General features: G+C 37.6%; 1 protein-coding gene across 1 annotated transcript in view; it reads left to right on the top strand.

Moving 5' to 3' along the window:
* The window catches only part of AIG1 (androgen induced 1), an 82,407-nt gene that overhangs the window by 21,358 nt on the left and 36,157 nt on the right, over positions 1-24,892 (top strand). Inside the window, exon 3 of the mRNA XM_026705604.2 lies at positions 645-746. Coding sequence (XP_026561389.1) covers positions 645-746 — 102 coding nt within the window. The remainder of the gene's footprint in view (positions 1-644; positions 747-24,892) is intronic.

Genomic DNA, 24,892 nt, shown 5'->3' with positions numbered 1-24,892 from the left:
TAGAGGAAATTACTATAGTCCAAAATATTACTCTAGTTGCATACAACAGAGATCGTGGTACAGTAATGAATATAGATAATCCTCAATTTATAACCATTCAAAGTTATGACAACACTGAAAAAAGTGACCATTCATTCAGCAATCATTCAACTTTACCACACCACTGGACAAGGAGACTTACTATCAATCCTCATAGTTGCTGTTATCGCAATGTCCCCACAGTCATGTGATAGCAATTCGGATACTTGGTAACTGGCTCACAATTATCACAGTCATAGTAGCATCCTGCAGTCACATGATCACCACTTGTAGTTTTCAGTGCAAACTTTCAGCAAGCAAAGTCAATTGAGAAGCTGGCAGGAGGTTCAAATGGAGATCATGTGATGAATTAGCTTAACAATGACACCTTAAATTGTCCTTAACTATGGGGTTACCAGTCCCAATGCCCATTGCTAAGTGAAGACTCCCTGCATATGTATAAGCTAGCCAACCTAGAGTTAAACTACTTTGTACATTAAAAGTATATACAACAGAACAGTAGTAACTGGTTGGTGGGTGATACTGATAAAATGTAATTCTTGCAATAAAAGTGTGACTTTATATACCTGAAAAGATATATATGTATTATTTTCTCTTTGTCCCAGTTTGTTGTGCTAATGTTTTGGAGCATCTATATCTATGACAGAGAACTTGTTTACCCCAAGCTCCTTGATAATTTTATACCAACTTGGCTGAATCATGGAATGGTAAGTATAAAAACAGTGTTGTTTCTTTTAAAAAATATTAAGGGAAAATCTTTTTTTTCATCTGTAGATAATGAAATGCATAATATGAAGTGTCCATGGATGTCTACAGCATAATAGCAGAAAAATGTCTGGTATTTTTTTAAAGGAGTAACTTTTCTATAACAGCTTATTGTCACTTACTATTAGTAGGGAATTAGTTTTGCCAAAATTAAGGCCACAGACAAATATGAAATCACAAAGTTATTAGACAGCTGTTGAATCTCCCAAGTTTCAAACATGATTATTTATAAAAAATACATAATACATTAGTTCCCATTAATGGCATTATTCCAATTTAAGTATACGTGCTGCTGAAACAAGCACAAGTCCCATGAATGTTGACATTAAATAAACAAAGTATTTTTTTAAAAAAAAACTTCATTTCCCTTCCTCCCAATTTTCTAAATATTGTAGAAGAAAAGGCTGGATATTGTGTTAAAATTTATGAAAACTTTATTTCTTTACTGAATATTTTTAATGTATTCATGATTTCATGTATTAATTGTGTGAAATGAATATCTTTACTCCATTTTGAAATACTTTTACACTGTGTTTTGTTTCTCAATGTTAAGAACTATTTAAATTCTTAGTACAAATATTTAAAAATATGTTAACAATTAGCTTCTTACATAAGTGTATATTTCTGCACAGTGTCTCAGATTCATAGAGGCATGGAATTCCTTTTTTTTTCACCTTAATTCCTCCCACAAGAACTTTCTGTGATTCAAAATAGAAATACAGGTAGTCCTCAACTTACAACTATTCGTTTAGCGACCATTCAGTTACAGTGGCACTGAAAAAGTGACTTACAACTAGTCCTCTCACTTACAACATTCACAGCATCCCCATGGTCACATGATCAAAATTCAGGCACTTGGCATGTATTTTTAAAGGTTGTAGCATCCTGGAGTGATACGATCACTATTTATGATCTTACAAGCAAAGTCAGTGTGGAGAGGAAAGCCAGATTCACTTAATGACTGATTCACTGTGTGCAATGATTCACTTAACAACTCTGGCACAGGGGTGGGATTCAACCAGTGTTACTACCAGTTTGGTGATTACGTTTTGCACACGTGTGTAAAAAAAAATCAGCTGTGCCACCCGGACAGCTGAAAAGCACTGCGCGCAGGTGGCGCAGCATTTGAAAAGCCTCTTTTCTCCTGCTTTTTCAACCTCAGCTATGCTGCGCAAAGCAGCTGAGGTTGAAAAAGCAGGAAATAAAGGACAGGTAAGAGCCCGGGCGGGCAGGTGGGCCAAACAGCAGCAAACACAGGACCAGTTCGGTGTCTGCTGCTCTTTAGAGGTACCGGTTCTTTAGTACCAGGCAGAACCAGTAGCATCCCACCCCTGCTCTGGCAAAAATCATAAAATTAGGTTCAATTCACTAAACAACTGCCTTGCTTAACAACTGAAATTTTGGTCTCTTTTGTGGTTGTAAGTCGCAAATCACAATCTGTGGTGTTAGATAAGGCTTTGCGAAAGATTCCAACTGGATGCATTTTATTTATTTGTATATTAAGTCAGCATTTAGAATTCCCCATCCCATCCTATAGAAATTGCAGAGAATTAGAATTTAAATTTTATTGGTCAAGTGTGCTTAGACACACAAGGAATTTGTCTCAGTGTACATACAACAATAGCGATAGATCATTATCATAGTCATTGTAAAAATACATTTACCATAAAACATTAGATACAACACTTAGTGATAGTCATGGATACTAAATAAGCAATCAACATAAATCATATTATTATATTATATAGCTAGTCTTCATTTAACAACTGTTCATTCAGTGACCATTTGAAATTCCGACAGCCCTGAATGAAGGGACTTATGACCCACACATGAACGTATGACCATTGCAGTGCCTCCACGGTTATTTGATTGCGATCTGGATGTTCGGGTGCCCTGAGATGAAGTGATGGCTATCTGCGATCTTCCTTACTGGCTTAACCAGAAAGAGCAGAGAAGCTGGCAGGGAAGGTTGCAAGCCATTAGCCATCCTGAAATATCTCCTCGGATTTCAAGACAAACTTTTTTCATCAAGCCTCCATGAGAGCACTGCTTGGCAGAGAGATTCTGCCTCACATATCTATCTGTCAGGCAACACTTTTGCTCTCAAGAGGTTGGGCAAAAGTCCCCTGCAAGGGTTAGGATTATGATACTACTTCAGCTTTCTTTTGCTTTACAGACCTGCAAAGGTAATAAATACAAGTATTAATTTATTTTTTTCATCACTATTATAATGCAAATGGTTGTTGTGTGAGACAGTTGGTAAACAAGGACTAACTACTTACAAATGCTACGGATGGAATGAAAATTTTTTTTGTTAAGTTTTATTTGGGTTTTCACAAAACATAATACAAATAAGATATCTTTTTTTGAGAACAGCATGATCCCAGGTTGTCACTTTTCCACACAGGCATAAACTCAATTACATATTCATCTTGTATATTCTATTCCATATCTTATAACTATTTGCACATTTTCTCAGTGATTTTTCCCTTCCCTTGCTTTCTACAACCTTATTTTTAATTATCTCATTCCTTTTTAATTTTAATTACATTTTTTTTCTAAATTTCAGTATCTTATCAACATTTTTATACTTTTGTCTGTCCTGTTTACTATTTCATATTTTCTTTTCTCATAAGAAAAATTTTCCCCTGTAGTTACTTATTTAGGATTTAATTTATGCCTTTACAATTATAATATTCATTTTCTAACCTCTATTTTATAACACATAACTATTGTCAACCGAATTCTGCTTGGTACATTCCCTTAGAAATATACACTAAGTTCTTTATATATATATATTTGTTTTCTGAGGTTTTCGTGGGTATTTGTATGTGGATCTTTGGTTATTCGGGTTTTCTCCCGCATAAAATTTGAAGTATCTAGGTGACGTTTCGATGAAGTCTCATTTATCATCTTCAGGCTTGTGTCTTCGGCTTTGTGCTTCTCAGAGTAATGTGAGCTTGCAGCTGCTTCTTCCTTTTAACTGCTAGTGGGGGTGTGCACAAACAGAAAAATATCCACCATCCTAAGAAACCCTAAAGACAAAATCGAGTTAGAAAACCAAGGAGTATACGAAATCACTTGCACCGCCTGTCCCACCACATACATCAGACAAACTAACAGAAGAATAAGTGCACGCATGGAAGAACACAAGAACTCAATCAAAAAAGAAGAACTGACCTCTTCCCTGGTCCAACACCTCAAAGCCACAGGACATGAGATTGACTTTAAAAATACCAGAACTATCGCCAAAACCGAACACTTCAACAACAGAATAATCAGAGAAGCCATAGAGATAGAAAAACGCCCACACAGCATGAATAAACGGGATGATACCTCCCACCTACCAGCCATTTGGAAACCCGCCCTCATTAACAAATGAGTACCTAACATGAAGAATGACACCAGACCCACACCCACGAGGGCCACACAAGATGCTACCACCACACTTCCACATAGAAAGCAGACTCACACCCACACAGAAGATGAGACACCACCAGGGACCAGAAGCCATACCACAGCTGCATCACTACCTGCTTCAGACCCCTCCGACCCATACATGAAGTGAACTGACGCCCACCATGAAGATGTGGCACAACCACGAAAGTGAAGTGAAACAACAGGATCACAGCTCACCAGCTCAAATCCCCCAGCAACTAAGACTAACCTGAGCACAATCAAGCCCCCACCTGAACAGAACACACCCCCAGTCAATCAGAACACAGCCAAACCCCCAACCAATGAGAACACCCCTCCACCTAATCAGAACACAGCCAAGCCCCCACCCAATCAAGTCACACCCCCACTAGCAGTTAAAAGGAAGAAGCAGCTACAAGCTCACATTACTCTGAGAAGCACAAAGCCGAAGACACAAGCCTGAAGATGATGAATGAGACTTCATTGAAACGTTGCCTAGATACTGCCAATCTTACGCGGGAGAAAACCCGAATAACCAAAGATCCACATACAAATAGCCGCGAGAACCTCAGGAAATATGTATGTATATGTATACGTATACGTATACGTATACGTATACGTGTACATATACGTATACATATATACACGCACATGTATGTATAACAATAGTAGATAAAATAATTATTCTATTTGAATTCAGCTCAGCCATTAATATCAATAACAATTTTTTACATTTCTTTTTTTAAAAATATTTCCATCTTTTAATAAACATTCCATTACCTAAAAGTATCAGTTGTCATTCACTTTAATCACCTATATTTCAAATTATCTAACTCATTACTGTTTTTAATTAAACAATATTATCTCTTGTACCCTTGCAGATTCCTCTCTTTCCATTTGTATAATTTTTCATCCAGGCTCTGCTTGGTACATCGGATGGAATGAAATCTTATTTTGGGTTAAATCAAGTAAAAACCAGCCACTTAGTGAAGATCAATACATGTCTGTCCAGTGCAGTGAGGTCACAGACAGGAGGATAGAGTACCAGTAAGAAAGAACATCATTTTGACAAAAGTAGCAATATTATGAATGCCTAGAGTCCAGCAATCAGTAAATACTGATTTCTAATTACTGTATTTTACCTTCCTAATATAAAAATAATTTACATAGAGACTAGAGTACCTCCTGACTACTTTAAACTTACAGATTGAAAGATCTTGCTGGTTAATTAATTGCATCATTAGGAAGGAAAAAGTAATATATAATCAAAGGATATGTGTTTATTTAGACTTCACTAAATAATGTCAAGTGTAACATTCCGAATGCTTTTGGTGAGAATATAGATATCTGCAATAGCAACTTAACGTGAGGAGTAAGGAAATGCAATGGAAGGAAAATGGGATTTTCTCTGGGCTGGAATAGTTAAAATAATTAGTATATGAAATGGCAAGTTTTTCCCTTTATTGTCCCCTCATAATGTGAACATTTTAATTGTCCATATGGTCCTATTATTAATTTTTATATGCAGCTCTGTACAAGGCCTTGTTAAAAAAAACTTTAAAACAAATAGTGTTGTTGATGTTTGTTTTTTCAAGTGTTCCTTGGTCTGAGTCACTATGAAATTATTTTGCTGTTGTGGTGTTTCAGCACTGTCTAATGCTTTCTAATGCTTTAACCATAATATTATCTTTACTTCTGATTTTCATTTTAATTCACTCTTTAAATCTTTGTACACCATAATAACCCATTTGAGATAAGGGGGGATTTCCTAACAGAATGTTTTATTTTTAAAACATTAACATATTAACTCTTTGGAGAGAATCGTGATTTTAGAGTGGACTTCAAGAACTTTTATTATATATCTTTTGAGATGAATTATAAATCTGCACATATTTTTACATGTGTCTAAGGGACAAATGTATGTATCTAAAAAGTTGGCATGTATTCTATAATTAAAATAGATGTTTTGACTACCACTAGAGTGGTTATTTTGAGTGCTTTAAAGGTCTTCAAATGTAGTGACAGGACCACAAAATGGCAAATGCAAGTCAATGTGAGGATCAGGGGTGCGATTCTACCAGTTCGCACCTATTCTCTAGAACCGGTTGTTTACATTCTAAGCAGTTCAGAGAACTGATTGTTAGAAGAAATTATTGGCCTAATCCTGTAAGGAAGGCAGGAAGGAAATATTCTGGTGTTGCTTACAGAAACTGCCTCTCTGTTAACCCTTATCACATTCTTGGCAGGACTAGACTTCCTGTCTCTGGAACTTCTCTGGAGGTTTTTTTTCCCTTCCTTTGCTGGTACTTTGCTTGTGTGGAGTGACCATACAAAGTTACAACGGCACTGAAAAAAGTGACTTACGACCGTTTTTCAGACTTACAACTGTTGCAGCATCCCCACAGTCATGAGAGGCCAGGCGAGGAGATGCGTGCCTCGATATGAGTGATATTGAGTTGGCCATGCCCAGCCAATAACATGACCAGCAAGCCATGCCCACCAACTAAGCCACGCCCACAGAACCGATTGTTAAAAAATTTGAATCCCACCCCTGGTCAGGAAGTGTAATGTGTATTGAAGTTAGAACCCATGCTTCATTTATAAAATGTTGGGGACTGAACTGTCACGAGCCAACCAAGAAGCAGATCTTTTAGATTGCTGGAATAGTTCAGTGTAATAATATGTACAATATTCAGCAGCTATAAAGAAGAAAATTCTCTGGCACGGGTAGTTAGAAAAGGTATAATTTAAAACAAATGTAGATTTGAAGTGCTATTCTGGATGATCTCCAAGAGCAGTTAGGCTTATGTGCTTGTTTAAACAGTTTATATGAAAGAAAATTCAGTTGATTTACAAATACACTGCCTTATCACCTAAATATTATTGCCATTCGTAACTATTCAAGGAGAAAAAGATATTTCTCCAGTAAGGCCCATCACACATTTGTAATTTATGTTATTATAACCCAGAAATGCCTGCATGGGATTGATTAAAACCCATTGGCAATTCTTTGCTAGTAAATAAATGTGTTTTGTTTTCTACCAATTCTCCCTGGGATGCCTCAGATGCTGCTGAGAGGGCTTCAGCTCTCCAAAGCTGGTCTCCAAGAAGCACAGCATGAAGAAAGAAGATTCCCCCATCTCCCCTTCCAGTTTTAACAGTGCCAATGAGTAGCACGTTCATGCAGAAAATCTTAATAAATTTGGCCTTTATAAAATGTGATTAAAATCACAGGAATTAATATTTTAAATTGTGTTACATTTTAAATGCTTTGAACTAAGCAGGCATTTGTGCCTGATACCAATTATCTAAAATGTACTGCTCTGTTGCTTAGTTTTCTAAACTTGCATAACAGGAAAAACGCTAAAATAGAAAAAAAATACATAAATAAGATAATTGATTTTTAGAAGTCCAGATAAGGTTAATGAAAAGATTAAAATGGGCCCCGGTCTAGTTGACTGAATGAATGCAATTCATTCTTCCTTCATTCAGTTGCAATTCTATATATTTGTGGGATGAAGTTTTAGATAAGTGAGGTTAAGAATACACAATAATTATTTTTATATGGATTTATATGTCTGAAATAGTTTCCATTCCCAAATGATGATGTTGATACAAATGAATAAGACTGCATTGGTATTTGGTTTTTTTAAAAAAAATTGTGATACAGCTAGTAACAACAAAACAGGAGAGAAAAAGGTGGAATGGAAGAGACAATGAAAACACAAAAATAACATTTCCTTCTGTAAGTTTTGACTAATCATTGAGAGTTTCAGATTCTGTTAAAGAAGTAATATTGATCTTTGGAAGGGATTTTAAAAAATGGAACAGGTGGAAGAAATTTGAGGCATAAAGCAATACAAAAAAGAATATGTGAAATTGTTTGATAGTAGAAGAACTTTGGGCAGTTAAGGAAAGTAGGGATGAAAATGGCAGCCATATGTAATTATTCTAAAATAGGTCTATATATGACAAAAAAATGGTAGTTCATCTTGTGTGTTTGAAGGAAATAAATGACAGGCTTGAGCAGGATCATCTTAAGAACACCCCTCACAGACCTTTTTGAGTTAAGAAAAAATGAGATTGACAGCTCTTAGAATGCTTTTGACTACACCTAGTCCTTCGATAAATCAATTACATGAACACTCACTGCTCCAGAAAGTTACAGGAACATAAGAACTGAATTGGATCAGGCATGCACATTCTTATCATTTTTCCTCAACTCTCCTATCTACGGAAACGTACCAGTATCAATACAATCCTATTTTCCCACTCGTGGAAATTAAGTCTCATAGAGCATAACAAATACGTGCTGTCATAAATAGATAACTATAGCTATATACTCTTCAAATTTATTTTGAAGGCCTGTGACCATAATAACCTTATATTGTTTATTATAAAGTAGCCCAATTTTATTTCCCATTTCCCAATTTTATTTTTTTCAGAACATTTTCAAAAGTTGTAGTATTTTTACCATTTTGCTTAATTTGATTGCAATAATGGCAGCAAACTTGATCTTTACTCCTAGTTTAATTTATAATCAGTTAGGAACAAAGTAGTTCATGCCTGCCTCAATCACTAAATATGAATATATATCCTTGAAAAAATCATATATTTCTTGCCTCCATTTAACCCTACTCTTTATTTCCTACATTAATCAATGAATTAATCATTGAATTAATTAATGAATTAATGCTAATATTTGTCCAGAAAGCTTTGATGAGCGCCTTTATCAGAAGATTTTTAAAAATGCAAAAGCTCAGACCATTCTTATTCATTTAGGTCTTATCCTAGTAAAAACTGTCCTGACTCTTAGATAACAAAATTGCATTTATGAACCGTTGTGAATGCATTTTATGAAGAACAGAGAAATACAATTTAAATTAGTAAATAAGATTAGAATTCTGAGTCTTGTTACAATTCTAAGAATCATGTCATTAAACAATAGCTATGCAAAAGACATATGACAGAATTGAGATACAGTAAGATTTAAACTCTACTTTTCTGCAACAAAGCTGCAAGAAAAAAATTGGTTGTTATCTGCTACCCTTTTTTATTAACTCTAGCTCGTAATTTTTTCTGAATCTGATAGTCTGTTTAATTTTACTATAATTTTTAAATATATCACTTACATGTTATGTTGACTTGTTTTGAAAATTGTAGTTTAATTAGAATAGCATTCAGATATAACTTTAACATTCACATAAGTAGAGGAGAAGGAATGCCAGAGAAAATATGTGAGTTGAAGATTTGTATGAATTATTATCACAATGATAATTTGTTGTATTTATTATCACAACCAACCATAATTTATTATAACATCTAAATGGAGCTATTAGTTTATTATTAAACATAAAGTGATCAGTACAGATTCATAATATATAAAATCCAGAGCTAGCTGTTTATTATTAATAAAGACATGATTCACTTCAGTATCGGTATAAGTAACTTACGTTCACTAGCAAAACTAGTGAATTGAGGATGGCATGGTAGAAATAACACTGTATAACGTTATAGCAGCAAATACCCAGTAGAAGGAGTGGGGAATCAAAGTTTACTGATACATTCTATTTTGGTCTAAGGAAACTTTATGTTTAAAGTTCTTCAAAATGATCAAGAATCTTGATATTCTGTGACTCTGTGTGGTCTAAAAGTAGTATTGTATTTTTTTTATTGTTTGAAATAAAGCAGGAATTGAGAACTTTTTTGTGAAGGGTAAGTGTTGTAACCTTGTAGTTACACTGATGTTACCAATTTCCCCCCTATTGGGAACCATCAGGTTTGCACCTGACGATTCTCAATAAGGATGAAACTGGTAACACAGTGCCTCTGGTGGTCTATATAACTGACAAATACCATAAAAGACACTAAAAATAGAGAAAGTGAACGTCCTGTAAACCCCAACAGGGGCATTATATAACATCTGTATCTCACTGCTTTTTGAGAGTTTAAGGGAGTTTAAGGGATGGTGGACTTAAGTGAGAACAGTCAGTCCATCATTATAGTTTTCAAGAAAACTGTAAGTGGATGAGTTAAGAGTTCCAGCATTTTAAGATTGTATACTTCTTTTCTCCTCCTTCCCAGCCCTTCCCTTTTCATAGTCTCTTTTCCTTTCATTTATGCAAACACAATGCACAAAATGATAACTTGATAACTTAAATGTTAACTTAAGTAAGCCGGGGATCATGGTCCTAGAAGAAGAACTTACTATGGAAATGAGAAAGTGTGAATCAGGTATTACGCACCAGTCATACAAGAAGATCAAGGCATCCAAAAAAAGAAGCCACCTTCTGGTTGGGCACTCAGTTGTAAGGGATGTAAATTTAGGAAAGAATACTGAGGTTTTGAAAGAGGTCAGGTGTCTACCAGGTGCTACTGCCAGCAGAGACAAGAAGCGTATTCTTAAGATAGTCAAGAATGCCATCAAGGACTGTGATGTTGATGCTATTATACATCTTGGTGCAAATGATCTGTCCCAGAAGGATGTACTTTCTGTTCAGAAAGATTTCCAGAGCTTGGGGTATGAACTTCGTAATATGGACTGTAGGCTTATCTTTTCAGAGGTTCTACCAGTATACAGGGAACAAAAAGGGAAAGGGCAGCGTGTAGCAGAGTTTAATGTGTGGCTAAAGGAGTGATGTAAAAGGGAAGGCTTTGGTTTTATTAGTCATGATGTCTCCAGCTGGTCCAATGAAAAACTGTACAAAAGAGATGGTTTGCATCCATCAAAGAAAGGGACTGAGTTACTTGGCATTAAATTCACAGATTTCCTGGATAAACATTTAAACTGAACAGTGGGGACAGAGAATTCATGGATTCAGAACACCTCTGTCCCCAGCAAGCTAAAACTAATAAGGATACCAGTGCATGCAAAATAGATGTTTGTGCAGGTAAGATTATCAACCTTGATGCCAACCAAAACCAAGCATTTAATAGTGAGTGCCATACCATGTACACTAATCAAACAGGTGGCAAGAAAGTAGGGACAGGCAGGCACAACGCAGGTTATGTAGACAGTAAACACAGTGTCAGACATAAAGATCTAAAGTGCCTATATACAAATGCACAAAGTCTGGGGAACAAACAGGGTGAACTCGAACTACAAATATATGAAGGTAAATATGATATAGTTGAAATAACAGAAACTCATGGGATGAAACCCATGACTGGAACATACTGGTAGAAGGATACAAACTATTCAAAAAAACCAGACCCCATAAAGGAGGAGGTGGAGTTGCACTGTATGTAAAGGACCACTATATTGGTACAGAAATGAATGAAACCAAAGATGAAAACCACCTAGAATGCATATGGGTCAATATAAAAGAAAAAAAAGAATGACATGGCCATAGGTGTATATTATAAGCCACCCAATCAAGCAGAAAATATAGATGTCCTTTTTGCCAGCCAACTAACAAACATATGCAGGAAACACACAACAATAGTAATGGGAGACTTCAATTATCCTGATATCAATTGGAAAATTAATTCTGCACCAAGTGAGAAATCAAATAAGTTCCTAACCAACCTAGCTGACAACTTTGTTGTCCAAAAGGTAGAGGGTGAAACTAGAGGGACAGCCATACTGGACTTAATTCTTACAAACAGAGAAGAAGTGATAGAGAGAGTTGAAACTGCAGGAATCTTGGGTGAGAGTGACCATGTCATACTAGAATTCAACATAACACAAACATAAGCAATAGAACATAATGACACCAGAGTCTTGGATTTTAAAAGAGCTGATTTCAATAAACTCAGAGCGAACTTGCGAAAGATTCCATAGATGAAAATCCTAAAGGGGAAAACAACTCAAAAATCTTGGAAAACTCTAAAAAGTATGATCATAGAAGCCCAGACCAGCACAATACCACTGAGAAAGAAAAACAAGAAATCCAAGAAGAAACCAGCATGGCTGCACAAAGATCTCTGTGACAAATTGAAAAAATAAGGACAAGTAAAAAAAATGGAAAGAAGGACATACAACTAAGGCAGAATATCAGCAGATAGCCAGAATATGCAAAGACGAAGTCAGGATAGCAAAAGCTCAGAACGAACAAAGACTTGCAACAAAAGTCAAAGATAATAAAAAAAAAGTTTCTTCCAACATATAAATAACAAGAAAAAAAACCAAGGAAACAATCGGTCCACTAAAGAGAGAAGATGGCAAGGAAGTAACAGGCAAGAGAGAGAAAGCAGAACTGCTTAACTCATTCTTTGCATCAGTCTTCACGCAAAAAGAAACTATAGCTCAACCCAACAAAAACAAAGACAAACCAGAAATAAAAGTTAAAATAAGCAAAAAAATAGTAAGAGAACGCCTGTCTGATCTTGATGAAAACAAATCACCGGGGCCTGATGGATTACATCCCAGAGTTTTAAAGGAGCTGGCAGAGGTCATCTCAGAACCACTGCACCATATCTTTCAAAAATCCTGGAGCACCGGAGAACTACCAGAAGACTGAAACAGAGCTGATGCGGTTCCCATCTTCAAAAAAGAGAAAAAAACAGACCCAGGAAACTATAGACCAATCAGCCTAACATCAATACCCGGGAAGATACTGGAAAAGATAATAAAAAAACAGACCTGCCAACATCTAGAAACAAGTAAAGTAATAACTAGCAGTCAGCACGGGTTTGTTAAAAACAGATCATGCCAAACCAATCTTATTTCATTCTTCAACACAGTGACTAAATTAGTAGACCAACAAAATACTGTGGACATAATATATGTAGATTTCAGCAAGGCATTCAACAAAGTAGGCCACAACCTACTTCTTAGTAAGCTAGAAAAAAGTGGAATAGATAGCACCACCACTAGATGGATTTGCAACTGGCTGGCAAACTGTACCCAATGAGTTGTCCTTCCTGGGTCTAAGTCTACATAGAGGGAAGTAAGCAGTGGGGTGCCATAAGGTTCCGTCTTAGGCCCAGTACTCTTCAATAACTTCATTAATGACTTAGATGAGGGAATAGAAGGGGAACTTGCCAAATTTGCAGATGATACTTAGCTGGCAGGAATAGCTAACACCCAAGAAGATAGGCTCAAGATCCAGATGGATCTTGACAGACTAGAACACTGGGCCATATCTAACAAAATGAAATTCAATGTAGAGAAAAGTAAAGTCCTACACTTAGGCAAGAAAAACCAAAAGTACACATATAGACTGGGCGAAACCAGGCTTAATAGCAGTAACTGTGAGAGGGATCTTGGAGTCTTAGTGGACAACCAGCCAAATATGAGACAGCAGTGTGCAGCAGCAGCCAAAAAAGCTAATGCAATCCTAAGTTGTATTAACGGAGGGATACAGTCAAGATCAAGGGAAGTACTAATATCACTCTATAAAGCCTTAGTAAGACCACACCTAGAGTACTGCATCCAGTTTTGGTCACCACATTATAAAAAAGATGTTGAGACTCTAGAAAAAGTACAGAGAAGAGCAACCAGGGTGATTAGGGGACTGGAGGCTAAAACATACAATGAACGGTTGCAGGAACTGGGCTTGGCTAGTCTAGTAAAGAGGACCAAGGGAGACATGATAGCGGTCTTCCAATATTTGAGGGGCTGCCACAGGGAGGAAGGGGTCAATCTATTTTCTAAAGCACCTGTAGACTAGACAAAGAATAATGGATGGAAACTGAACAAGGAGAGATTTAACCTGGAAATAAGGAGAAACTTTCTGACAGAACAATCAACCAATGGAACAGCTTGCCCTCGGAAGTTGTGGGAGTGCCATCACTTGAGACTTTCAAGAAGAGATTGGACTGCCATTTGTCAGAAAAGGTGTAGGGTCTCCTGCTTGGGCGGGGGGATTGGACTAGATGACCTACAAGGTCCCTTCCAATTCTGATTATCTGTTATCTGAAATTTAGCAGAAAGCACTGTATAATGGTAGGTGGAAGTGCTTTTGAAATATAGTATCAAAAATTGATTAGGAAATTGTACTTTTTGTGAAATTTCAAAAACATTACAAATGCACTTTTGTTAACTAACATTTTTTGTCACAAAGTCTTCCTTAATAAAAACTAAAATCTGCTTATTTAAAATTCACTGTGTCTTAATCAGACCACAAATATTTCTTTTTAAGCATTCCAAAGTATTTCATTTATTTGTTTAATTTGCTACTATAGCAACTGAATTCCATCACGTTAGCATATTGGTGGTGGTGGAGGTTTTGTGTTTTTTTCAAAATCACAACTGTGCAGTACGATCAAGTTGGTTTAGGCTTGGCAAGGAACGTTTCTTTCAATTGAAGACATATGCAAAAAAAAAATCAGCCATCCCCATAAAAATCCTCTGTAATATAACGAGAATTATTTTATAGATGAATGACATTTAAATTGCCTTAGTTACACCTGGCTGAGAAACTAAATAGGGTTAGACGTGGGCAGTACTTATATTGGAGCTATCTTACGTGATTAGATTAGGAAATTGAAAAATCTTAGAACAGGTGAACGGCAAACGACTTCTATATATTTAGTGGGAAAATTGCATTTAGAAAACTGGAAGACTTTACTTTTTAAAACTCGAATGCATGATTTTTGGGGAATAATGGTAAGTTAGAATATTCTTCTGATTTTTTGAATGTTTCTTGGTAATACATGTATTCTGTATAAACAGGACTACATTCAAATATAAAAGAAATTTGAGATGCCCTTGATTCTGCTCGTATCCAGTTTCTAATTGTCACTGTTTCTACGGAGTGCTTGAACTGGCTTGCCAGTGATCATATTTTCATCAACTACAGGTAATCCTTAACCTACGACCACAATGGAGCCTGAAAATTTCAGTAGTAAGTCATTGTGGTCATAAGTTGAGATACCATGTGACTGGACTCAATGTGATCATGTTTACAGTGGTCATAAAGTGAGGCACCATGGTTATAAAGTGAATGATATGGTCATTATTGTGCAGTGAATCCATTCTTCCAAATAGTTTTTTTTTAATGGGGAACTGGAAAAACATTATTGGAAACCGGGAAAAAACATTTCAAATCATGACTACAGGATGCTATAACCCATTGTAAATGAGAGCTGGTTGTCCATCACCCAAAATGCAATCGTGATTATAGGAGGAGGGTACAGCAGTTGTAACTCCAAGGATGGATTGTAAGTAGCTGTCATGTCTCCAAGGCATGCTGGAGCCATGTCACCACACGTTGTGCCATGTCAGACTGTGCTATCAAGGGGGGAAGCGCTGTTACCTACCCAACCTAGGGCTTCGATTGTTCGACGGAGATAATGAGCCTTGCTGATGTCACACGCTGAGCTGTTACAGTCTGTGGATGGTTGTAGACAAAGTGATTAGGATGCTGCCTGCTGAACTAACGATCTAGAAAGGAGTGGAGGATCATGTCATAGGCGTAAATACAATGATGGAATACGATAGTTTGTACAAGTATAGTAAATAGGGGTAAACAATTAATGGCTAAAAGCATGGTGTATAAGCTGTTACATGGTGATCAGATGTGATGCAGTAATGATCACCGGATGGTGGATAAACTCATTAAGTTGTTAACTGGTGTATGAATACAGCTCCGGCTGCGAGGTGCGCCAGAGCTCACTTTAATTCCTTATGGTTACTCGTTGTTACCTGAATTCGGAGCATTGTATGATGAATAAACACTCATTTGATCATTACCTCGGGACCTTTGTTTCCCTTCCTGTCTGGAATTCAGTGAAACAGCTGAGAGTACCATGATTCTTAGAAAATAAGGCTGGGCCTTTTTTTTTTTTTTTTGACCCCCGAAAAAACGGCTAGGCCGTCTTTTCGGGGGTGACTTAATTTACCCCCCTTGCATCCTCGGGTGGGTGGGCAGCGACAGCTTGGATGTTGACCTCGGCGTTGGTGGGGCACTATGTATCGGGAGACCTTCCACCACCGTTGCTTTCCCTTCTCCCTTGCTGCTGCGGTGTTTAGAGCAACGCCGTGGTGTTTGGCGCAGCCACTTGTGGCCAGCCAGGGCAAGGTGATGGCAGCGCTGCTCCCCTGGCCAGTGGAGAGAGCCCGAAGCCACCCATCCTTTCCACCCCTTGCCCAGCCCGTCCCCGTCCCCACGCATCTCCAAATGCACCGGCAGCTCCAAACGCAGCAGAACGGGCATCAGACAGGCGCTGACTCGGCGGGGCTCAGCTCGGAGGACGTGATGCAGGCCGTCGCCTTGTCTCCCTGTCCACGGATGGGTGGGCGCTATCACTGCCTTGGGCGGCCTCTCCCGGTGGCCCCTTTGGGTTCGGGCTGGGGACTTGGGAAGGAAGCCAAGCTTGGGTCAGCCCAGCTCTTTCACTTGGCAGGCGGGCGCGCACCCGCGGCTTGCTTTCCGGGCTTTGCCCAGCCCGTACGGCTCTGGCGCAGCTTGACGGGATGAGCAGAGGGTCCAGCAGGGAGACGCTCGCTGCCTTGGCAAGAGCTCTGCCACCGGGCAGGAGGACCCACCTGTCAGCTGCACTGGGCGCCCTAGGCGAAGCTCTTCTCACTCTGCCCGGCGCCAGGCAGGGATGGCGGCTGGGTGCTTCTCCCAAGGTAGGCCGATCCTGTGCTGCGGCCCTGGGAGATTTGCCTCCCCACGTGGGGTTGGGCTGCCCTCTCGGGCAGGGGAGTCTTTGTTGTAGTAGGGTGTCGTTTTTTAAAGAATTGGCTTTACCATCGAAGGCAAAGGGAAGGCGGCGCCTGAAGTCGAGTGTCTCCGCCGGGCTTCGGTTGCAGGGAGGAGCCCTGGCTGGCCGCACGTGGCTGCACCAAACACCACGGCGTTGCTCTAAACGCCGCGGCAGCAAGGGAGAAGGGAAAGCAACGGTGGCAGAAGGTCTCACGATACAAAGTGCCCCACCAACGCCAAAGTCAACACAGGCAGCACCATATCCAGGGATGCAACAAAAGTACTTCCTAATGGCAAGCCCCCCCCGCCATTCCCCCCATTTCGCATGTTTAATATAGGCCTTAATTTGGGGGGAGGGGCTTAATTTGATTTTATGCTGATAAAACATGCTGGGCCTTCCTATTGGTGGAGGCCATATTGTTGGAGAACATGGTAGCTTTTAAAAGTAACTTCAAATGGTGGTTAAGTGACTGGTCACAAGTTGAGGACTCCGTATAATGTTTCCTGCCTCACAAGTCTTTTGTTTCACAATTTCTTTTTCCTTAGAAATAAATTTTATTTACTAGTCAAGATCTCTCTGTCTTTCCTTCTTTCTTTCGTTCTCTGCAAAGAACAAAAGTCAATGCTAGCAGCTGCAATTTTTTATTTAATAGGAAGTCAGGGGTTTAGGCAGATATTTTCATAATCTAAGATACTCAGTATCATGTTGATCAAGAAGGGCCTCAGGAAGTTGTTCACAGATGGACTACCAATGCTGAAAGGCTTGAGGTCAGAATATACAATAGCAGAAAGTTAGTACTCTCTGTCAAGTAAAGGAAATCTGTATACATTTTACATTCGGAGCCAGTGTAGATGATGAGTGAAACAGCTACTGCCATGGATCTTACCTGTAGTCCTAATGGTTTGTTCTCACTAAATTTTGTATAATTCAGTTGGGGCATTCCTGGTTTCAGTATGTTTATATTCCTTTCATATCCTACGAAGAAGAAAACATCTATGACAGATATATCTTTTAGAATTTTTAAAGTATTACATTTACACTGGTATAAAAAGATTCCTTTTTTTATACTTAATGAATTAATAAGTGAATTCTGGATATCCTTTTGAAATAATATAGATGCTTTTTGGATGATAAGATGAATGTAAAAAAGAATAATTCTCTATTAATTTATTTAACAATTAGTATTTTTATATACAGAAATATATAACAAAATTATGCCCTGATGGTAAGAGTGAAGCAAAAATAATGCTGCCCATTTGTGAAACTTTCTTCAATAAAATTTCATGTTTCTTTGAGTTTCATGAGGCTGTTCCATAAAAATTGATAAATGACTAGGTAGCTAATTCTTTTCTATTTGAAATTTGACTGGTTCATGGTACTCAGATCCAAGAATGTTTTAATGATGTAGGTTTCTGCATTGTATACAATTCTATCCAGTGAAACTATCAAATAAAAAGTGACATGAAACATATCCTATCTAACGTAGCCCAAGATGTCAATTGTGCCTTTAAATTACAAGTTGGTAGTTTAAATAAAATTTCATTGAGAGGTCATTAGTTTTATGTTGTCTTGAAATTGTCTATATATTTGCTGTAAATTAAATTTATTCAATCATCACCAAATAAAATTTTGTGGCTTCTTTTGGATTATTATGAGGTATTTATAAGAAAGATGGAATAGGTATGTATTGTTATAATTCTTCGGAGAAAAAGAAGGAATGTATTTTTTCTATTGTATTTATACTGTGTTTCATGAAGGGGGAGAAAACTCTCAAAATCTCAATTTTCACTTTTACTTTAATCATTAGAAATGCTCATTAGATAAGGGCTAGAAAAGCAGACATTGTGAATAAGTCAATGTCTTTCAGAAGCTTAGGAAGTGAACTAATTAATCTAAAGAAAAAGTAGCGACGACATCAAATTTCAGTGCTTTAATCTCAAAATCATCTTCTTTAAAACTAAAGAAAAGAGGATTGTGACCTGGAGTAATATTTTTCTTTTAAAAAATGTAAATAAGTGTTTAATCTTAGCAACGTGTTGTACATCTTTCAGTCAAAGTTAATTTTCACTCCAATTCTGTTGGCTGCCATGGTTTTAGCATTATGATGTGTTCTGAAGATAGCCCCCTTCTTCATCTAGATCTGAAATAAGGATTCACATAAATATTACAAAAAAAATTTCTTACCTTTTCCATAATAATGAAAAATAAATTATAAACTCAAGTGCTTAAATAATGTACAGTTTGAAGGCATTATACACAGTGTATTATTGTGTAGTCTATTCTTTGGCTATTATATGGTTTTGTAACAGAATCTTGTAAGTCTTATTAAGCTTCAGTTTCTCATTTTCTCATATGGAATAGAGGTGTCTGAGACGTTTACGCATTCCAAACCTCCTTCTTGTCTTGAACTCAAATCGTGAAAACGTTCATCAACTTTGGAAGTGATAAATTGAAGTTATAAAAATGTCAGTTATAAAAATATATTGTCAGTTATAAAAATTTACATCTACTTTGAAAAATACCCTTTTTCAGATAAGATAGTGTTTATTAGTTATTTCTCAAATGTGGTTAGTTGGCATAATAACAAATATTCACAGCTGTAAAAATGATATTACTGAGATCACAACAGTAGTCATGGATACCTGCATAGTTTTATTAATATATTAATGTCAGATTCATTTTTCTGGAAATAATATTACTGTACAGGAAAATGAAAGGAAGTTCCAATAGTGATATTTTAAATTTGAGAGCAAGTGTTAACAGAATAAGGTTTTATGTAATTCATGGGTAATATTACCTATATTGCAGGAACAGCAATATATGTCAAGTGAAAAAGGGCCTTCAAAGTTCGTTGTTTTCATTTGATGACTTATCCTTAGAAAAATAGGTTGCTTAAATTTTATTAACACCAAAGCTATCTACATTTGACCCATTTGATTTCCTGTGTCCTTGAATTATATTTTCTTCCACTTCCTTTCTATGCTTAAAGTTAATCTAGAATCAGACAAGGATCTATTAAGCTCTAATACAGAAGAAATAACCATATTTTGGCTAGCTGGATGTTGGGAAAGTTATCAATGCATATAAAAGTATTATATATTTTTAATGAACTAGAAAAAAAAATGTCTTATTTTGTCCATGATATTCTGAATTCTTAAATTATCCCATGAGGATTGAGTTTGGCATTTTCAGTTAATTTACTGCCACTGTCAACTATAGATTTCAGTTCTTGCTTGATGTGTGAAACAAACATTTTATGATGAAATGCACAAAGAGGTGTGGATCTTAGCTCATGGGACCACACAGAGGTTGACAATTTATCTTACTTATGAATAGTAAGTAGAGATGGGCAGCATGTAAAAAATAAAACAAAATAAATAAATAATAAAAATAGTGTCAAAGAGACAGAACCAGTAGAAAAGAATGGTGTATCAATACCACTTGGAAAGAGAAATTGTTGGTTCTTTTCTTCACTTACATCTCTGTCAGGATTACGTGCTAAATTCATTTTGTTATTCACCTCATTAATGAAATATCAACAAAATTTTGTGTTACAAAAAGTGCATTTGAAAACTAGATCAGCAACAATGTATTTGCTGTTGATTTTGAAATCTCTGTGATCAAATGTACTAAGAATAAAAAGAAAGTTTGGTTACTGAGAAGGAAAGAGGAATAGAGTTTGATTATTCTTTGACACAGATTTGTGTTGTCTTTATTAACAAACTGTTCTCAAAATGTATGATGTGATATAATGTGATATAATGACCAACAGGGTTATACCCCCTTCAGTGAGAAAAAGCAGCATAACTTAGTGTCTGCTTTCATGCTTCAGATTTAGACCTGTGCAATACCAGATGAAATATGTCACCACCTGTCCATAATTCAATCTTGCAATCTTGTGTAGTTGCTGGCATTTGGAAGACGAGGGGGAGGAAGGGAATTTCCTCTCAACTTGCGGCCACTGAATGTGGGTGGCAGGGAGGTACGTGGTTGCAGTCTGTTTCATAACTCCAATCTTTCACTGCCTTGTGTAGCTTTTTGATTTGTATCTTTATTTCTGTCTCTTGTATTTATGCATAGGCCTATATTTTTAAGAGTATTTGTAGTATAATTTGTCATATAGTGTATTTTATTTATGTACATCTTTAGATTCCATTTTTCTATTGTGGGTTTTTCGGAAAGTTAAAGTATTTACCTTTTAAAAGTCATTTACCAAATTAACACTTTTCACTAAAATTGACAGTTCAGTTCTGGTTAGAGCAGTTTGTCATCCAACTATAACTAAATCTTAGCTCCTAGGCATCGAGAGAGGGTGGGGGTGGATACATAATACAAACTCTGCCCATTTTGTATGCCCCTAGTTATATTACACACACATGGGTCAAAGGCAGAGCTTGCATTGCAACATTGTTTCATTTTTGTTACATAACTGCTGGATTTTGCAGATATCCATGAACCCAATTGTTCTATAACCTTACATTAAGCATAGTAAAATCACATTATCATGTACCTGGATACAAATTGAGTATAGGTGTATGTGGGGTATGTTGGGCTCTGGGACAGCCCATATCCTTTAGCAAGTACTTCAATGTTTTCTATACAATTTTTTTCTATATATTTTAAAAGCTGCATGCAAACATTGGTCTACTCTCTGCCCAAACCAGGCTTTGAAGGATATTCACTCCTAACCACTACTTACTTGATTCTCTCAAGCGTTGGTTGCCAACAGTCATATTTTTCTCCTATTTCTCAACTTTCATTTAGCTCAGGATGTGGGAAGTAAAAAAAAAACAGGATTAATTAATCAATTTAAATAAAACTTTTCTAATGAGATGCGAGATAAGATCAGTCATCAGAGCACCCCAAAGATTTTGCCTGTGCTAATCCAGTTTATCTTAGATATCAAGGAATTTTGATAATAAACGTAATAGAATTTTCTGTGTCTGGGAAGATAGTTTGCAAAGTATTGCAAGGCAGACAATCTATGCATTCCTTCCTTATCAGGAAAATGGGTGGCGACATCTCCTTGCATGAAGAGGCAATTAGGCAGAGAATGAGCAAGACCAAAAAGAACCTCCTTGAAATTCTTACTGGTTAATGGAGTGCTAAAATTTAAATATCCAGTTTCCAAACTCATGTTACCTAATCTCTTTTGCTTTTAATAAAATATGACTAATGAGAATCTTTGTGAAATGTATCTCTTAGTGCACCTTAATCCTCTTAAGGAGCTGTAGGAGATGGGAAGAAGACTCAGCATCTGTCAACAGCTACCAGCAGCTTTTGCGGGGTGTGTGTGTGTATGTGTGTCTTTGTAACCCATTCCTTGTTGAGAAGGTAGTCAGTTGTTGCAATGAACTTGGAGGACCTAGATTATCTGTACCCATTTCAGTCATATATCAGGCCAGGTTAAAATATGAGCACAGCGTAGGTCGGGCAGTCCTTCATACTTTGGTTCAGAATGGGCCAACTCACTTGCTGTGGCCATGGCCAACTTACTGCAGGAAAACTAGTTTAATTTTTGTATTACTCATTTCATTTAGTTTCTCTTTTTGTTGACCACATTTTTGTTACAATTATTTTATCTCCTGTATTTTTCTACCATGTTTCTCCAACAATACGCCCTCCCCCCCCCCCATAGGAAGACCCGGCATGTTTTCTAGGCATAAAATGAAATTAAGCCCCTCCCCCAAATTTAGGCCTATTTTAAAACATACAAAATGGGGAGAAGGGTGGGGGACTTGCCGTTAGGAGTGCTCCGTGGGCAGCCATGCCCCGCCACCAGCCGTTCCTAACGGGCGATCATGGTGGAGCATGGAGAGCTTCCTACTCCCACCAAGCATCTTTGCTGCAGACCTGAGACCTTTGGCACCCGCCGCTGTTGCTTTCCCTTCTGCCCGTGCCACTTCCACATTTGGAACACCACCGCTGTTTGGAGCGCCACTGCCATTTGGAGCTGCCGCTTCTGCGTTTGGAATGCCGCCGCCGTTTGGAGCACATTTGGAGCGCCGCCGCCATTTGGAGCTGCTGCTTCCGCGTTTGGAACACCATCACCATTTGGAGTGCGTCCGGAGCGCCACCGCAATTTGGAGCTGCCGCTTCCGCATTTGGAATGCCACTGCCGTTTGGAGCGCCACTGCTGCCACTCCAAACACGTTCCAGACGGCGGCGGCATTCCAAACGCAGCAGTGGCAACTCCAAATGGCAGCGGCGTTGCAAACACGCTCCAAACAGCAGCGGCGCTCCAAACAGTGGTGGCGTTCCAAACATGCTCCAAACGGCAGCGGCATTCCAAACACGGAAGCGGCAGCTCCACCATGATTGCCCTTTAGGAGCGGCGGTGGCGAGGCATGGCTTCCTGCGGGGTGCTCTAGGTGAGGGTGCGTGGTGGGGAATTAAGTCACTCCTGAAAAGACGGCCTAGCTGTTTTTTCAGGGCTCAAAAAAAAAAAAAAAGACCCGGCCTTATTTTATGAGAAACACAATATTCACTTTTTGATTCCCTTTCACTATTTTATTATTATTGGCAATGGTTCCATCAAAATTAATTTAAGTTTTATAGTTTATGTTTTCAGTTAGTTTTCTAATTGAAAATGTCAACTACATTTTCTTGTTTTATGTTTTTTTATTTTAATCTTTGTCATTTGATTGTATGTATTTTTATTACTTATGCAAAAAGTTTTTGATTTAACTTTATCAATAGAGCAGAGAACCAGTTTTATGTCATAGTTAATGATGGCATGGTTAAAGGCACTAAGCTAGAAATTCTTTACTTCTTTAGGCCCAAAGCCAGCTGGGTAAATTTGAGGTATCCATTTTTTCTCACTCTAGGACAGAGGTGTCGAACTGTTGGCCTGCGGGCCAGATGTATCACATGCAAACCACGTCCACCCCAGCTCTGTGAAGGGAAAAAACATCACAAAACATCATGTGATGGTAACCTGATAGTGCAAGTTTGATACCCATGCTCTAGGACAGGGGTCCTCAAACTTGACAGCTTTAAGACTTGTGGACTTCAGCTCCCACAAGTCTTAAAATTCCTCCTCCAGTCATGTTAGCTGAGAAATTCTGGGAGTTGAAGTCCACAAGTCTTAAACTTGCCAAGTTTGAAGGCCCTTGCTTTAGGACAAGGACCATGGTAAACGATTTCTAAAATATTACTAAGAACTTGACAAGGCAATTACTGATAGTCAAGACTGATTAAAAGATGAACACACATGCACACAGCAAAGAATTCTACAATGGACAAGGGGATTCATGATATCGCTATTGGTTTGTTATTCTGTTAGGTACATCTTTGGCAAATAGTACTCTTAAATTGTTATTTTTTAACATTACTAACATTTTGGTAATTCAGATAAGACAGTCATGAAATAAATAACAAAGCTGATATCCTGTTGTGACCAATTAGCTACTTTTTAAAAATAGCTGTCAATTTATGTTCATACCTTGCAATAACCAAATTTCTGTATGTAAGCTAGCAATCTTTTTGTTTTCTACAGATATCATAAAATCATGTTCATCTGTATCTATCTGTTTGCCTGCCTATCTGCCTGCGTCTGTCTATCTATCTATTCATCCATCCATCCATCTCTATATCAGAGGTGGGGAACGATGGCCCTTTTATGACTTGTGTTCTTCAACTCCCAGAATTCCTGACCCAGGAATTGAAGCGCACAAGCCATATAGGGGCCATTGTTCCCCACCTCTGATCTTAAGCAATCAAATGAAAGGGTGCTGAAAAACATTTCAGTTGAAAGCTCCTGCAGAAGTGGAAACTGAATAGCCAATATTTCTGCTGGTGCCTGAAGCATTTTACCAAACATGACGTGGAACAAAGTTCTAATGCAATTCTGAGTCTTCCTGCTGAATTTGGATGTGTGGCTGGATCTTGCTCTCTAGCTCATCCTTAACAACTGACAAAATATTTACACTGCTTAGTACAGAAAAGGGTTTTTTTTCCCCCAAAGTATTATACAAGATTGGAGTGAGAAAATAGACAATGAATATTTTTAAAGAGTTTGGATTTACGCATCAATCATTTTATTGAATTATTTTCCAGAGACTCATTAGAACAG

This window comes from Pseudonaja textilis, chromosome 1, assembly GCF_049901715.1.
Source record: "Pseudonaja textilis isolate UNSWEBS1 chromosome 1, rPseTex1.2, whole genome shotgun sequence".
NCBI lineage: Eukaryota > Metazoa > Chordata > Lepidosauria > Squamata > Elapidae > Pseudonaja > Pseudonaja textilis.
The sequence above is the reverse complement of the archived record's forward strand: the minus strand, read 5'-3'. Positions and strand labels throughout refer to the sequence as shown.